At 40.7% G+C, this 16825-nt stretch overlaps 1 protein-coding gene across 3 annotated transcripts in view; it reads left to right on the top strand.

Annotated features, from left to right (window-relative positions):
• ETV7 (ETS variant transcription factor 7) overlaps positions 1 to 16825 on the top strand; it is a 475597-nt gene that overhangs the window by 335866 nt on the left and 122906 nt on the right. For all 3 annotated transcript variants that reach the window (XM_044076621.1, XM_044076620.1, XM_044076619.1), the window contains exon 6: positions 16125 to 16355. In XM_044076621.1, the coding sequence (XP_043932556.1) occupies positions 16125 to 16355 (231 nt within the window). The remainder of the gene's footprint in view (positions 1 to 16124; positions 16356 to 16825) is intronic.

Genomic DNA, 16825 nt, shown 5'->3' with positions numbered 1-16825 from the left:
ATGAGCATGTGAATTTGATAAAGAAAGGATTTTAGGATGGATATTCAACAGAATATCATGGATAAAGGAAAAGAGGAGTAATTATACAAAATTTCTACAGGAGTTCTGATACTGATAGAAGAGGGGGGAAAAAGATAATGGTAGATTTGTGGAAGTAAGGTGCTACTGACAAGGGGGGTAGATTATGCTGGCATGTGTTTAGATTTTACCTAAAACTGTTATTATGGATTTTAAGAAAATGTGGGGTGAAGTAATCATCTTTCAGCAGGGAACCAGAATTTGATTTGCAACAGTGAGGATGTATCTAGGGGACCTAGAAGAAAAAATATAACAAAAGGGAATACATTTCTGAAGAATTTATGAAAATAGTTGTTATGGAAGACATGAATTTAGTTGGATGAACTCAGAGAGAGAACTTGCATATTATTCCCCAAGGTATAATTGCTCGGCTAGACTAGACAGAAATTATATTTCACAAGAGCATGGACATTTAATTGAAAGCTTCAACACACATCAAATAACTATTTCAGACTGTACACCAATAAAAACTAAGAAAAAATACAGGGTAATGAAGTAAAAATGAGACACTGGTGCTTTCCCACCTACTTGTTAAAAAGTGAGGAATTTAAGAAATGGGTAGTTGAAATTAATTGAGAGATCTTAGGGAACACATAAATTGTTTCAGAAGGTATATTTAGTGAGAATTATAAAATGAAAATGGATTTTAAAAGTAGGGTAGAAATAAAAGAAAAAGTGATATGGTTAAGTAGTAACATAAATTATTTAGAAGGGCTGACAAAGGTTAAACTATTGCAGAATTAGGGGGATCTCACAGAACAAGAAAAGGTGCAGCTGTAGTGCGCTAAAAAGAAAATAAGGGAATATCTGGATAATATGCTTGAGTGTGGAAAGATTGCTGTTAAGCAACTGTTTTTTGATAATAACTCCACAGCACAAAAACTTTTAGCACAATGACTTGGGAGACAGGAAGTAGAAATTGTTTTGTCATCAAACTTAGGGAGCCTGTAGTAATCAAAATATCCAGAGATCCTGTAGAGGTCATAATACAGAAAACTTACCTCTAAAAAGAGACCACTCTAAAGTGGAGTCTCCCAAAGTTCTTTGCTGGGACCTCTCCTGTTTGGCATATACTTTTTCTGAAATTAAAGCCAGTGCCAAAGGGCTCTAGCTAAGTTTGCAGATGACAGCATGTAGGAGAAGTCATTGAATCCCCAAATGACTTAGCCATCCTGCAGGAAGGTTTGTCTTAAATAAAAAAACTGGTGTCAAAATCATAATCTGACACTAAATGCCAAAAATGCAGTATTGTATTCTGTGGGAAGTCAGTTACCCCAGGGAACTACCACACTGACAATTACACCCCTAAGAGTTGACCGAGTTGTTCAGAATTTTAGGATCTTATGTGGAGAGTCCTCTAACCTTTTACCAGCATGTCTCTGTTGTTGTAAGAAATTCCTTCTATATTGCATAAACAAAGGAATTGTGTCTAGATCGAGGGATGACATTGTTCACCTTTACACAGCCCTCATTAGGCTAGTCATTGAATATAATGCCCCCTTTGTCATGTATATGTCCAAATACATGCAGGAATTAAAATGTCCACAGCGATACCTTACTAAAAGAATACAAGGCATAAACAATATGTCCTACATGGATTGACTAAGTCCTGTCAGTATATCGGTATCTTATAGACTACTAAGAGGTGACGTGGCTGGCATACAAGGCATCCACAGACCCATTACTGATGGATTTATTGCACATCAGCAAGTAAATGTCATCAGAAATACTCTTTTGCAAATTCAATAAAACAGTTTGGAGGGACAGATATATTTCGCAGAGGATACATCTACTTTAGAATAGACTACCCAACCACATAAAACAAAGTTCATCTCTGTCCATTTTAAAGCACAACTTAGATCTATGGATGGAAAACAGAAAATATACCCAGGACTGCCCCCTGTACTAATATTGGATAGATGTAGCTCCTAAATGCTTTATCCCATGCATGGGTCCTCTCAAATTATCTATGTTATCATCCCAGTTATTCTCATTAGGAGTAATATATAATTATTGGCCATGGGATAATTAAGGCCAATCTATAACCAAATCAGTTATGTTATGTTGATAACAAAAAAGGGAAATGGCTAGGCTTAAAATGATTCGCTTGGAGAGCTAGCCTAATACTTACCTATGAACCTAAGTGTTAGAGATATTTGAGAAATGTTATGAAAATTTGCATATAGCAGAGAAATGTGGAAATCAAGAAAGAGCAGAAATGGAAATATTTAGTGAAGACTTAAGTATGCCAAGGTTAGAAGTAGATGAGGATAATCAATTAACAGTTAAGATAGGAGGAGATAAGATAAAAAAAATGTGAGGTATAATCAGTCTACAGGAAGATGGTATTCCTGTGGAATTTTTAAATCTAGGAGGGAAGGAAGTGTTAAAGATCTGGAAGATTTTCATAAGTAGTATTTTAAATGGGGGGGGGGGGGACCAACATCTTGGAAGAAAGCTGTGGTGACTGTAATACTTAAAGATGGTAAAAACCCATGAAACCCAGCTTCATATAGACCCGTTTCAATTTTAAATTATGATTATAAAGTGTTTATGTCTAAAATAGCTAAAAGAATGGCAAAGATGTTGCCAAATTGATAGATATGGCTCAGTTAGTTTTGTGGAGGGGAGGCAAACATTTCATAGGTTCATAGGAAGATACTAGGCTATTAGCCCTAGGGCCTATATAAGCCTAGCCAAAAAGGTACCCTGGCTTTTGCCACCTAAGAAAATTATTTTCCTGTTCCCCTGTCGAGCAGAGCCACAGAAGTGATCCCTGGGGTGAATTTCCTGTTTCCCATCCAATCATCAAGATTTTTCTTGAAGAGTGCTAATGAGTAGCTCTTCTTGACATAAATAGGTAGTTTGTTCCAGAGTATGGGAAGTCTCTGGAACAGGAATCAATCCCTCCAGCATGTTTTGTTTATTGTGGTGACAAGGTGTAGGTCCCTAGAGTGTGTAGCTCGGAGGGATTGGGATTTCTTTAAGTGGAGCATGTCCAACAGCTTTGGGTTTGACATAGCTTTGTATGTTAGGCAGAGATCTCCTCTGAGTAGGCGATATGCGACGGAGTAAAACTGGAGTTTTTTTAAACGGTCTGCGTAGGGCATCTGTTTGAGGCCAGTAATCCTCTTTGTGAGGTATTTCTGTGGGCTTTCCAGTTGTTGTAGATGTCTTGTGAGGTACATACCAAAAAGGGGCGTTGTACTCTATAATGGGTCTAATGAGTGATGAGTAGAGGGGCACAATTACCTCTTTTTTTCTGGATGAGAAACATTTTGTGATGAGGTGAGCCATGTAGAAGGATTTCCTGACCACTGTGGCGATGTGATTATCAAAGGAGAAACTACTGTCCACCTGTGTCCCAAGGTCTCTTATCACACTTTCGGCATTAAGTAGACTACCAATTATGTGGTAGTTCATGGGTACAGAGTTTTTACCAAAGGGGATGACAATACACTTTTTGGCATTGCGTTTCAGTCCAATGCTTTGACACCAGGCATCTGTCTCAGTGAGGCCCTTTTGTAGTATGTCCACATTGTTGTGAGTTTTGACTATGGCTCCTAGTTTGCAGTCATCTGAAAACTTTGTTAGCCAAAGACCTTTTTTGTTAGCCTGTACTTCAGAGAAGTAGATACCAAACAGGAGAGGACCCAGGACTGAACCCTGTGGTACTCCACTTGTCACTGGTCTGAAGTCGGATTTGGAGTCTGCTACTTTCACAGTGTGGGTTCTGTCCATGAGCCAGTTGGCAACCCATCTTGTGACATAGGGATTTATACCTAGTTTAGTGAGCTTATCTATAATTCCAGAGTGGGGGATGGTGTCGAAAGCCTTGGTGAGATCTAGATTAGCTGTGTGAACCACCTTACCCTCATCTATGGCTTTGGTGACTGCTTCAAAGACATCAATCAGGTTAAGCAGACATGATCTGCCTTTTACAAACCCGAACTGGGTAGGGTCCAGAGTTTGGAGATTACCAATGTCTTTGTTTATGAGTTCCATGATGATAAGTTCCATGGCTTTGCAGACCAGGCTCGTCAGGCTAATGAGGCGGTAGTTCCTGGGGTCCGTCGTGGCTACCCCTTTGTGGAGTGGGATAACTGTCGCGGTATGCCATTCAGTGGGCACAAAGCCTGAGGTGAGGCTATGATTGAACATGGTACCTAGGTAGGGTGTCAGTTCATTCTGTAGTTCATGTAGAACGCAGCCTGGGATATTGTCAGGTCCCATGGATGCTGTGTTCTTGGCTTTGGAGAGTGTGTTTTTTACCTGTGCAGCCGTGATTACAGGAACTTTGCATTCTTCCGGTAAAGAGATGGGCCCTCTAGGGGGTGAGAGGGGGGTAAAGTTAGCACTGAACCTATCTGCCAGGATGTTGACAATATCAGTTGGTTCTGTATATTTAGTGCCATTGTGCTGTAACAGAGCAGATCTGAGTGTTGCCATTGAGATTCTTAACATAGCTATAGAATGCCTTGTGGTTGTCTTTAGAGTCAGTGTCAATTTTGTTTTCGTAACTAGCTTTGGAGGATTTTATGAGGGATCTCAGCTTCTTACTGAGGTTGACCAGGGAGTTCCTCCAGTCATGGGATTTTACTCTTTTTTGCAACAGTTTCTTTCTTCTGTTGTAGAGTTTGTTTATGGCAGAGGACCACCAGATTGGCTTCCTTTTTTTGGAGGATAGCATCTTGGTTCTATTAGGGATAGCATGATCCATGCACTCGTGTAAGTGCTTATAAAGTTTATTTGTGTAGGATTCATCAGTCGTACCTCTATTGTCCGTCTGCATGGGTGTCATGAAGTTTGCCACTTCTGTCTTAAGAAGTGTGAAGTTGGCTTTGGAGAAGTTTTTTATGGTGGTTTCCCTAATTGGGGGTAGGATGTGGATGTCTAGGGTGATTATCTTGTGGTCGGATCTGACCAACGAGGAATTGACCTCTGATGTGGAACACCAGTTGCCCATGTTGGTAATGACCAGGTCTAGGATATTGCTGCCCCTGGTGGGGGTGTGAATAAGTTGATCCAAGGCGTTTTAATTTATGAATTCCAGAAAACGTTGAGCAAAAGCGTTGGTACATGAGTAGTTTTCTCAGTTAATGGTAGGGTAGTTGAAATCACCCGTTATTAGGGTGTTGGGTTGTACTCTAATACTTTCCAGTGTATCAAGAAATGATATTTGACAGCATTAATAGAACAATGATGATCCAGAGGGAAGCAGAATGTAGGAAAATACTACTGTTGGTGGGTCTTGATGCAGAGAAGACATTCAACAGAGTAAGCTGCAGTTTTATGAGTAGGACAGTGGAAACATTTTCATTCTCTGATGCCATAATAAGGTTAATTATGAAGATATATGAAGAATCATAGACAAGAATTCAAGTGAGAGTGTTCCTCTCTGATAAGTATTGTCTGAACAGAGGTAAAAACAGACAATGGTGCTCTCTTTCTGTTTTGTTATTTGCTTTATATTTAGAGCCATTAACAAAGAAAATAAGGGGCTCAGAAATTCAAGGATATAACTGATATGGTAATCAAGAAAAGTTGGCTTTATTTACAGACAATATCATTGTGCACTTGATAAAACCAGAAAAATCATTTCAGTGCTGTGGAATATTTTGAGACAGTTTCACATCTTTTTATGATAAAAAAGTAATGAAGATGAAACAAAAGCTATAGTTGTAAATTATGTACCCACACAGGAAATGGTACAGCACTACCAATATTTATGGGGACAAAATAAAATGAAGTATTTAGGAGTATGGATTATAAAAGCTTCTCTTATGACAGCTAAGGATGTATGCTGAAGAGACTAAACAAAAGATAATACAAAAACTGAGTAACTGGAAGCTCTTAATTATGGGTATGGATAGCAAGATGAAAACAGTGAAAATGGTTTTATTTTAGTTTTTTTAATTTTATGTGGAGGTCAGGCATATTCTTATCAAGCAGAGGAGGAGATGTGGACAATAATTAATAAAACGTTGAAGGAAGGGGAAGAAGGTAAGAATTAAGTGGGCTAAGTTGATCCTTCCAATAGAACAAAATGGTTTACGATTACCTGATTTTAATGGATATTTTAGAGCTATACAATTAAGGCTGATATATATATATATATATATATATATATATAGATATATCTGTATATATATATATATATATATATATATATATATATATATATATATAAAACATGAGCAGAAAGCTATAATTCAAATTGGAAAGATATGCTCATGAAACAGAGGAAATTCAAGAAGTGATGGAGGTCCTTAAGGAGAATAACAACAGCCATATGGAATATTATATTCATAAAGCAGCAGAAAATATTCTAAGAACTAAGCCAACATGAGAATGCAGAAAGAAGATTTTGCTGATAGGGATAATTGCAATTAGGGGTACAGAGAATAGGCAAGAGTGGACTGGAATTTACTGTTCTTCTTTTGGCTTTTCCTGGTTAGGGGTTGCCACAGCAGATCACCTGTCCGCTCATGATTAGCAGTAGAGTTTTATGGTGTCGAGTTGCCAGCCCGGCACCCAACCTTCCACAGAAGGCACGCACTCACACCTTGGGCCAATTTAGAGTGTCCAGTCCACCTACAGCGTGTCTTTGGGATGTGGGAGAAAACCGGAGCACCCGGAGGAAACCCACGCGACCACAGGGAGGACATGCAGACTACACACAGAAGGCACTCCAGCCGAGGATTGAACTGGAGAACCTCTTGCTGTGAGGTGGCAACGCTAACCACTGCACCACCATGGCCTCCCTGGACTGGAATTTACTGTTGAAAACTGGAAAAGTAACCAAGATACTGGAAGCAAATAACTAGAGAGGGAAAAATAATAGAATGAGAAGTGTCCAAGAAGACAGTTGGACTGCAGGCTATAAACTACCTTCCCTACCTGGGATTCATATCGGTGTATAAGCAAAGAGAAAGGGGTAGAGGGATTCTAAGTTAAAGACCCACCCTGGTAAAGTTTTTAGTTGAATCTAGAACAGAAGCTGATATTAAAAAGGGATAATTTGTAGGTCATATAAAATATTGCATGTTAACTATAGGAATTAATGAGAGGAGGTTGAAAAGATTGTGGAGAGAGACTGGATAAGCAATTTAGAAGGGAATAATGGGAGCTCATATATAAAGCTCACATGTATGTAACAAAGTCTAGAAGGTTTAGGTTTTTTTTTTCTTGGATGTGTTTGCATAAGTATTTTTATATCCCAACCAGGCTCCAGAGAACATTCCTCAGGCTGATGGCAAATGTTGGAGGTGTGATGTCGGGGGGAGGTAACTAGGAACATATGTTTTCAGATTGTAATGAGTTGGCAGACTTTAAAAATTCTGTACTGAGCACCCTGTCAGAGATATTGGGTGAGCATATGGGTGTGGCTAAGGAAACAATTCTTTTGAGCTGGGACACAAGATCTGAATTGCCTTTTTAAGTTTAATTCTGGTGCCCCCCCCCCAAAAAAAAAACAATTACTAGAAAATGGAAATCATAGTCTAAAACAACTGCATTTGAAACATTGAATATTGTAACACAGATAAAAGAAGTAGAAGTGGGATATGTAAAAAAAGGTTAGAAGCAAATTACATAGAAATAAATGGTAGTTGTGGTAACAATGCATGCAAGATAATGTTCTGGAAGAGGAGTGCGGTTTAAGGGAAGGAAGGAATTGAGCAATTTATGTAATGTTGGACTGATAATAATTGAACTGAAAAAACGTATGCAATAGATAATGTATGGAACTGGGAACAAGTTCTTATTTTATTTTTCTTTTATATAAATCTATATTTGACTGTGTCGTAAGTGATAACTTAACAAAGGTTTAAAAAAAACACGTAAAAAGAAAAAAATGCATGCCAGTGCAAAACTTGTTATTCTACCAACTTTCTAAGATTAATAAGAGTGATGGTTAAAAATGAGTCCCTGATTGTAGGCCTCTGTCTCATTATTTTTGGATTTGTTCAGAATTGTTGCCCTAAGAGGTTGAGAAGTATGCTTAGCAAGGTAGGAAGGTGAGTGACACATCTGCAGGAGACTTTGGAAGATAGTAGTTGAAAGCAGTTGAAACTAAAACTGCAAAGCATAAACAAATGTAATTTAGATAATTTAGAAGAAGGCTGTAATGGCTGTTTAGTGGGTCTATATCAGAACACCGAAAGTTCATTCTTTCGAATGTTCTTACATCGACCCCTAATCAGCGAACGCTGACAACATCGAGCATTCACAACAGTGAATTTTTTCCTAGGGAAAAAATTTGCTGTTCCAAAACACATACACACAACACAAGCACACCAAACAAACAGCAATCCACACACATACACCAAAAATCTTACAGCTAACCCTACACTAAACTGTACAAACACCATTAACTATCCACTTACCTTAACCCAAACCCTAATCCTAAGGTCCGTCACTATCACACACTCACCTCACTCGCGCCCTAACCCTAACTCTCCTAACTCTCCCTAACCCTCACATCTACACAGTTGCACACATACCTCCCTCACTCCCTAACCCTAACTCACCTAACTCACACCCAGTCGTACACTTACCTGAACCTGACCCGTAAATTTCCACCACAGCACTGAAAATAGCGAAACGGCGGAAACGGACAGCCAAATTCTTTCCCTAGGAAAAAATTTGGTTATCTGTCATTTCGCTGTTTTCAGCGTTCGTTGACTAGGGGTCGATGTAAGATCATTCGAAAGAATGAACTTTCGTTGTTCTGATATAGACCCCTGTTTAGCAGCTTATATATAACAGAAGTCAAATGATTCTTTGAAAAGATACATTGTCTGTCTTGAGGTTCTTAAAGAAACAGTATTTCATATCAATACCCATGTAAGAGTCAAAGAACTGGCAATTATGTAGTTTACACTCATGTTATGCAGAAGTAAAGTGCATTATGGGAGCAAGAAAGATACACTGAAACCAGAATTACATCCAGTATGACGACTTCATCATGACATATTTGGGTGTAACAAATGATAAATTAATACTAATTAATCCACTGCCCTATGGCATAGAGGAATAAAGCCTTTATTATGAACTTGATGAACCGGACTTGATTAAAGGGTGCTGGAAGAACGGAGTTGGTGAGGATGGGAGTTGGTGGCTATTGCTGGCATTCTTGTATCCCTTTGGGAGGAAGCAATGTGGCCTGTGCACCAGAGACCTGGAAAGTTGTGTAGCTGTATTGCAAGTAGTAAGTATTGGCTGAGAACACAGTGGTGCAGAGAGGTCAGGAGACATGGTTTTTTTTTGTGAAAAAAAAAAAACATCCAACTTTATTAACAGATCCAAAACAAAAATGCTACATCCATTGTACAATCCCAGTATATGGTGCACTTCATTTTTTCCATAGCAGCCAGACATTTTTTACCACTTGACTTTAAGAATCAAACGTTAAAACCTAAATGAACATCTAGACTAGTGATTATGTTCTTGGCCATAACTCATTATTTGAATGCACAAAAATGGCACCTTTAAGGGAACAGATAACAAGACCAACTGTGATCTCTTATAACGAACAAGGATTTAATCTATCATATGTAAACCAGGTTGCCTCTGTTCTATACGTCTTCCCTTTGTCCATGGCTTTGGTGACTGACTCAAAGAAGTCTACCAGATGTAACAGGCATGATCTTCCCTTGACAAAACCAAACTGTGTGGGATCAAGCGTTTGGAGGTTGCCAACGTCCTTTTTAATGTGGTCCATGATAATGCGTTCCATGGGCTTGCAAATCAAGCTAGTTAGGCTGATGGGTCTATAATTGCCTGGATTGGTGGATGCTCAACCTCTGTGCAGAGGGATGATGGTGGCTATCTTCCACTTGGCTGGAATGAAACCGGTACTCAGGCTGAAATGGTTCAAATCAGTGCCTAACGGTGCTGCAAGTTCCTGCCTGAGATGATGTAGGATGCAGCCTGGGATGTTATCGGGTCCCATGGAAGATTTGTTTTTAGCCTTTGACAGGATGGTAATGACTTGTTCCCTAGAGTTAAGGGGTGTGGGGCAGGTGCTGGGGATATCCTGAATTACTGATGGGGGGACAGAGGGGTGATGTTTTCATTGAACCTGTCTGCCTGCAGGTTGGTTATATCCACGACATTTGTGTACGTGGTGTCCTTGACCAGCAGTTCTGAGCAGATTTTGGTGTTTCCCCTTAGATTGCAGACGTATGTGAAGAAAGCCTCATGATTGTCTTTAGTAGATGTGGTCAATCTGGACTCAAAGTTAGCTTTGAAGGACTTCACTAATACCCTTATTTGCCTGTTTAGGCTAAGAAGAGATTGCTTCCAATTTGGCACCAGTTCCTTCTTGGTCCTGGGCAACATTTTTTTTTCCTTTTGTTGTAGAGTTTATTTATAGCTGATGTTTAACAGATAGGTTTACTCCTCCTTGAGGAAGAGGATTTTGTCCTGGCAGGTATTGCTGAATCCATGCATTTATATAAATGGTCATAAAGTACTTTGATGTAGGTTTGGACATTAGTGCCAGTTCCTACTGTTGGGGAGGGGTCTGTGAAGCTGTTTTAGACCTTCCCTTAGGAGATTACAATCAGGTTTGGAGAAGTTTTTTTGTTTAACATTAGATGGTGACTTTAAAGGTGACTGCTTTGTAGTCTGAACTTACCAGGGATGATGACACTGTGGGGATGCTGCAGTGGTTTCCTATGTTGGTTAGTACCAAGTCCAAGATGTCAACTCTTGTGGGGGAGTCAACCAGCCAGTCCAAGGCACTGGCATTGATGAAGTCGAGGAATCTTTGAGCATTTGTGTTCTGGCTTGGGTAGTTCTTTCAATCAATGGTTGTGTAGTTAAAATCACCAAGGATCAGGGTATAAGACTGAATCTTAATAGAATCAAGGAGGTCCAGATAGGCGGCATCTTGAATCAACATTGGGAACCTGTAGCTAACTATGATTTGAACAGGGGTCTTGTCAACTGTTAACTGCACTTAGAGCTTCTCCTGTGCGTCATACTGTTTGACCAGTCTGGAGGTATGTATATCTTTAATATATATTGAAACACCATCTCCTTTGGCTTTGCTACCCTCATTTTGGAATCTGTATGTATGATAGGATGAGTAACCAGGTAAGGCTGGGGTGCTGTCCACAGCTTTAAATCTGGTTTCTGTGACTGCACAAATGTCAGCATCTTTCAGGGTTAAGAATGCTTGCAATTAATGCAGTTTCATGTTGAGACTCCTAGCGTTCAGCAGCATGACCTTTAAATTGTATTTAGATGAGATTCTCACGTTGGTAGTTTTGACCTCAAGACATTGCCTAAAAAAAGGCACTATGAGGAGGCAAGAGCCTTTGCCAGGAGCCTGAAGCCCAAGGAAGACAGATGCAGGCCAACTCTGGCAAAGCATTGTGGTCTGCCAGTCATGTTTTCCCACGCTAATAGGTAATGGATCCCCTTAGAATGATACCAGAAACTAAGCCTATTGTTAGAGTCAATCATTTTTTTGTTTGTATTGAGGCATCATTCTGGGTGACAGTAGAATGCTGCTTAAGGCTAGTGGCATACCTGCCTGGAACACATATTCAATTAGCTCAATCGTGTCTGTCTTTATATAGTCCAGAAAGGTACATCTCAAGTCATTCATGCCAACATGTACTGTGACAGAGACATAGCAGTACTTGTTGAGGGACTTGCGTGTATGGGTGAGGTGGATTCTGGCACCTGACAAACCACTTACCGTGACTTTCTCCTTATCTAGCCTGGTGAGGGGCACATCTGTGTGTCTCACAATGGAGTCTCCTATGATTAATATATTGAGTTTATGGTTAAGCCTTGATGGCTGTGAGGAGTGTGGACTATGTGTGATGTGGTAGGCTGTGGAGTTTGTGTGTGTTTTTGTCTTGGAGGTCTCTTTTATTTAGCTATGTTTTATTAAGAACCTCTGCATATGTGGGTGTGTGTTGTGTTGGTGTGGGTGATGTTTGAGGTGTGGTGTTTGTGCAGACAACCTTCTCTGTGCCAGGTATACTGACTTGTGAGGGAGAGAACATAGACTTCAGGTTTTTAATGTAATTGCATCTCTCACAAATTGTGTTCCTAGGTGGTAGTAAGAGATGGTTATCTGTGTACATGAGACAGTTGGTACACTGTCTCAGGATGCCCATATCAACCAGATTGGCAGAAGAAACTGTAGAAACTGTCCATCCGTATTTGTCAGAGTTGGTGAGGGGGATGAGCTAAAGGGGTCAAAGGTGGAAAGATCTGAGATGGATACTAGTAGCTTGTGTTTGTATATTGGCTGTAAAGAAGTTTTACTCCTCAGGATCGAGTGAGTGCTAGTAAGGTAAAATTTGAAGCTGGAATACCTTGAAATTGGTTAAATCGGTGCAGCGGCGGTGCTCAATGTGCAAACAAGTACAACCTTGTGCAACCACGGGGTTTAAATACCAGAAAAGATAGAAGAATCTAGAAGCCCAGATTACCACCCAGTCCTGCTAGCCCTTGCATTTTACACCAATCACTCATGCTAGAGAAGGTTAGGCAGCCCTGTTGCTCTCACTAACAGCGAGGGCAGGCCGCTACCAGCAGCACATGGTGGCTGCCAGGAAACTCAGCAAGCAAAACAACCATGCCTGAATGCACCAAACCTGTAGCCAGACTATGTTACTTGACTAGAACACAAGAAACTCCCAGAAAATGCAGAGAAAAGCACAGACGGAGAACTCACAAACAGAAAATACAACTCTCAGTATGAAAAAAGCAATTTACAGTTAAGTAATTCAGTAAAAATGCAGTAATGAAAATACGGTTAAAACGGTATAAAACAGTACAAGAATGCAGTGAAACAGTAAAAAAAAGCTTTATAAAGCTTTATAAGGGATTCACATCTAGATCAAGGGAGGTCATCGTCCCCCTGTACTCATCACTCATCAGACCAATGATTGAGTACAATGCCCCATTCGGAATGTATCTGACCCGACACCTGCAGCAGCTGGAAAGGCCCCAAAAGTTCCTCACCAAAAGGATAAAGGGTCTCAAAAATATGTCTTATGCTGCCCGACTGAAAGAACTTCAGCTCTATTCAGTCGCTTACCGCTTGCTCAGAGGTGACCTGTGCCTGACATACAAGGCCATGTCAAACCCAGATTTGATGAACATGCTTCACCTCAAAAAATCTAGATCCCTCAGAACTACAAGGGCGGGAGACTTAAACCTTGACACGGTTATTAATAGGACGTGCTGGAGGGACAGATTCATCACCCAAAGACTCCCTATGCTGTGGAACAAAATCCCGGTACATGTGAGGCAGAGCAACTCGCTGGCCGTGTTCAAGAGAAATCTTGACCAATGGATGGGAGATCGCAGATATACCCCAGGGATTACCTCAGTGTCTCTGCTTGACAGAGGCACAGCAAAATAATGGGCATAGTTTTCTTCAAACTAAAGGGGTGGCGAAAGCCACAAAAACTCTGGGCTAGGCTTATAAATGCCCTTGGGCAGATAGCCTAGTATGAACCTATGAACCTATGAACCTATAACAGTGCAAAATGTAGTAGATTAGCTGTATAGCACAACTATAAGCATTAGGAAATAAAATTCAATGAAATAAATGTAAAAAAAAATACTTATTCTGCTCTTGGAAGTTTTACAGTTATTTACTTTATAACTTGCCAGGTCCTCAGTCACATATTGTTTTGAATAGGTTTCCTAAATATCTTAATGGTTCTGTTATGTACTGGCTCAAATCATCTGCAAAAAAATGCAATTTTCTGTTCTTTCCCCACATAACCTTTAATTATAGATTCCATAACCTTTTTTAGCTAGACGTTTTAGATAAATAGCAAACAATAATTAAGAAAATGAGCATCCCTTTCTAGTTCCATTACCTAGGATAAACTCCCGAAAGAGGGCTCTTCCTTTCCTCATTCAAGCTATTGATTGCTAATAAATGTCTTTAATCAACTTAATTAGTCCTTGTGGAAACCCAGATCTTCTCATTACATCACAAAAGTAACCCCAGTATACTCTGTTGAAGTCTCGACATGCAGACTTAGCAAAAGAAGAGGGAGTTCCTTTACACTCCTTTTCCTCTTAAGTCATTATAGTTTTAATTATGTTGTCAGAGACTTGTTCTTGTGTGGGAACAGGCAAAATCTCTCTCAGGCAGTGGTGTTCAGAGGTCTCAGCTGCCAGGAGAATGGGATTAGGCCAGAGCAGGGAGGGGCTGTACAACAGGCAAGTTAGCCAGATTAGTAACACAGGACAAGTGTAGTAACCCAGTCCTGTGACACTCTCACCTCTAAGATTACATATGGCTGAGAGGTCTTTCCCTGGTTGGAGGATGAATGGGTCATAGGCCTGTAGCCCAACCAAGCTGGATAATGAATGGGTCACAGGGCTGTAGCTCCAGTTGGAGAATGAATGAGTCAAAAGGCTGTAGCCCAAACTGGGGAAAGAATTGGTCACAGGGCTGTAGCCCCAACTGGGGAATGAATGGGTGAAAAGACTGCAGCTCCAGTTGGGGAATGAATGGGTCACACGGATGTAGCCCCAGTTGGGGAATGAGTGGGTCATAGGGCTGTAGCCCAAGCTGGGGAATGAATGGGTCATAGAGCTGTAGCTCTAGCTGGGGCATGAATGGGTCATGGGGCCATAGCCCCATCTGGGGAATGAATGGGTCAAGGGGCCATAGCCCCAGCTGGGGAATGTATAGGTGTTAAGGCTGTAGCCACAGCTGGGGAATGAATGGGTCACAGGGCTGTAGCTCCAGCTGGGGAATGAATGGGTCACAGGGCTGTAGTCCCAACTGGGGAATGAATGGGCTTCAGGGCTGAAGCCCCAGCTGAGGAATGAATGGGTCATAGGGTTGTAGCCCATGCTGGGGAGTGAATGGGTCATAAGGCTGTAGTCCCAACAGGGGAATGAATCGGTCATAGGGCTGTAGCTCCAGCTGAGGAATGAATGGGTCATAGGGCTGTAGCCTCAGATGGGGAATGAATGTGTCACAGACCTGTTGCCCCAGCTGGGGAATGAATGCATCATAGGGCTGTAGCCCCAGCAGGAGAATGATTGTGCCACAGGGCTGTTACCGCAGCTGGAGAATGAATGGGTCATAGGGCTGTAGCCTCAGATGGGGAATGAATATGTCACAGACCTGTTGCCCCAGCAGGGGACTGAATGAGTCATAGGGCTGTAGCCCCAGCAGGAGAATAAATGTGTTGTAGGGCTTTATTCCCAGATGGGGAATGAATGGGTCTGGCTAATGCTTCTGTCTAGGAGGAACAAATGGGTCTGGCTCATGCCTCTCTCTGGAAAGAACAAATGGGCTGACTAGAGACTAGAAAGGGAAGCTGTCAGTTTGTTTGTGTCTTTCGGCTTTTCCCGGTTAGGGTTCGCCACAGCGGAACTCCGGTCCGCTAATGATTGGCAGTTGATTTTTACGTACCGGCTTGCCAGGCCTGATGCACAACCTTCAACGAAGGTACACCCATTCACGCATGTCTCCACGCAGAAGACGCTCTAGCTGAGAATTGAACCGGACAGCGTCTTACTGTGAGGCGACAACACTACCGCAGCAGCACCACAGAAAGATAATACTAACCATTCAGTGGGAGTAGTACTACATAAAATATCAAGGTGTAATGAAATACATATTTTTCACTTTTCTAAGTGGAGTTGTCTGGTAGTAGCTGCAAACTGTTAGTAAATTAAAGCTGCTGTCTGATAGAAAACAGTAAAAACAGAGAAAGCTGCTTTTAAAAGTAATAACTTGTGCCTTTACACTTCCTACATTTTTATGGTAATGTGACTATGGATATGGCTTAGACATATCCAGGGTATGCCAGAAGATACTTTCCACTGACATAATAACGCAGCTTTTATCCATTATTTCGTGTCAGCCGACATGGTTAGTTGTAGAAATGGTGAGCACATCTTCACATGTTACATAGTATCTACTTGAAGACAGCCTCCGTAACTGCATTGTTTGTCTTTTCTTTAATTCATGTGACACTAATTGGCTGTCAGTTCATTTGTTGTAGTTAAAGTCATGTAGATTTTTTCCCTTTCAGATATAAGTAAAATAGTACCTTCGTCTTCTGAGGCTATGAAAGGCAACAACTTTGTTTCTCTATATAAATCCTACCTCATCGCAGCTGCCAGACAGAATCACACAGAAAATCTAAGCCATCATAAAGAAGAACCACTTAACCTGAGTCACAGACCAGAGGAGAGATATGTTGGTCAGGTCATTCGCTCTTTTCCTGTGACACAGGAAGCTCCTGCCAATGGAAAATTAGCAGGTGAGACTGAATATAGTAACATAATGATTTAGTAATCAGTTTTTGGCACCACAACAGATTTTTAAAATGGTGCATCACATTAGTAATTAGTTTTTGGCACCAGGATAGCTTTTTAAAATGGTGCATCTCATTTTCAAGTTGGACCTGTAGAACAGCTGTGTATTTTTGCTTTACTGTGACAAAATCTGAAGGATGTTCACTTGTTTGTGTAGTCTTAGCAGTGTTGATGGATGTCTGGAATGTTTTTTGTGTGGAAGTGACACTGTAAGTCATCAAAGGAGCTCAGAATTGATTACAACAAAACTTAGAAAAAATATAACAGGTGAATTAATCACATAGCCGCTGATAGTGACAGTTAATGTGTAGCAGTGTAATGCACTATTTATTCTTTGCAAGGGCAAATCTGAGGGCATGGATAGCATGCCAGGAGAATAGAGATGAGCATCAGGGAGGCATGGAGTTTCACTTCA

The sequence above is a fragment of the Protopterus annectens genome, chromosome 7.part0, assembly GCF_019279795.1.
Source record: "Protopterus annectens isolate FY-2018-M chromosome 7.part0, PAN1.0, whole genome shotgun sequence".
Classification (NCBI taxonomy): Eukaryota; Metazoa; Chordata; order Ceratodontiformes; family Protopteridae; genus Protopterus; species Protopterus annectens.
Note: the sequence above shows the minus strand (reverse complement) of the source record. Positions and strands in the feature narration are given on the sequence as shown.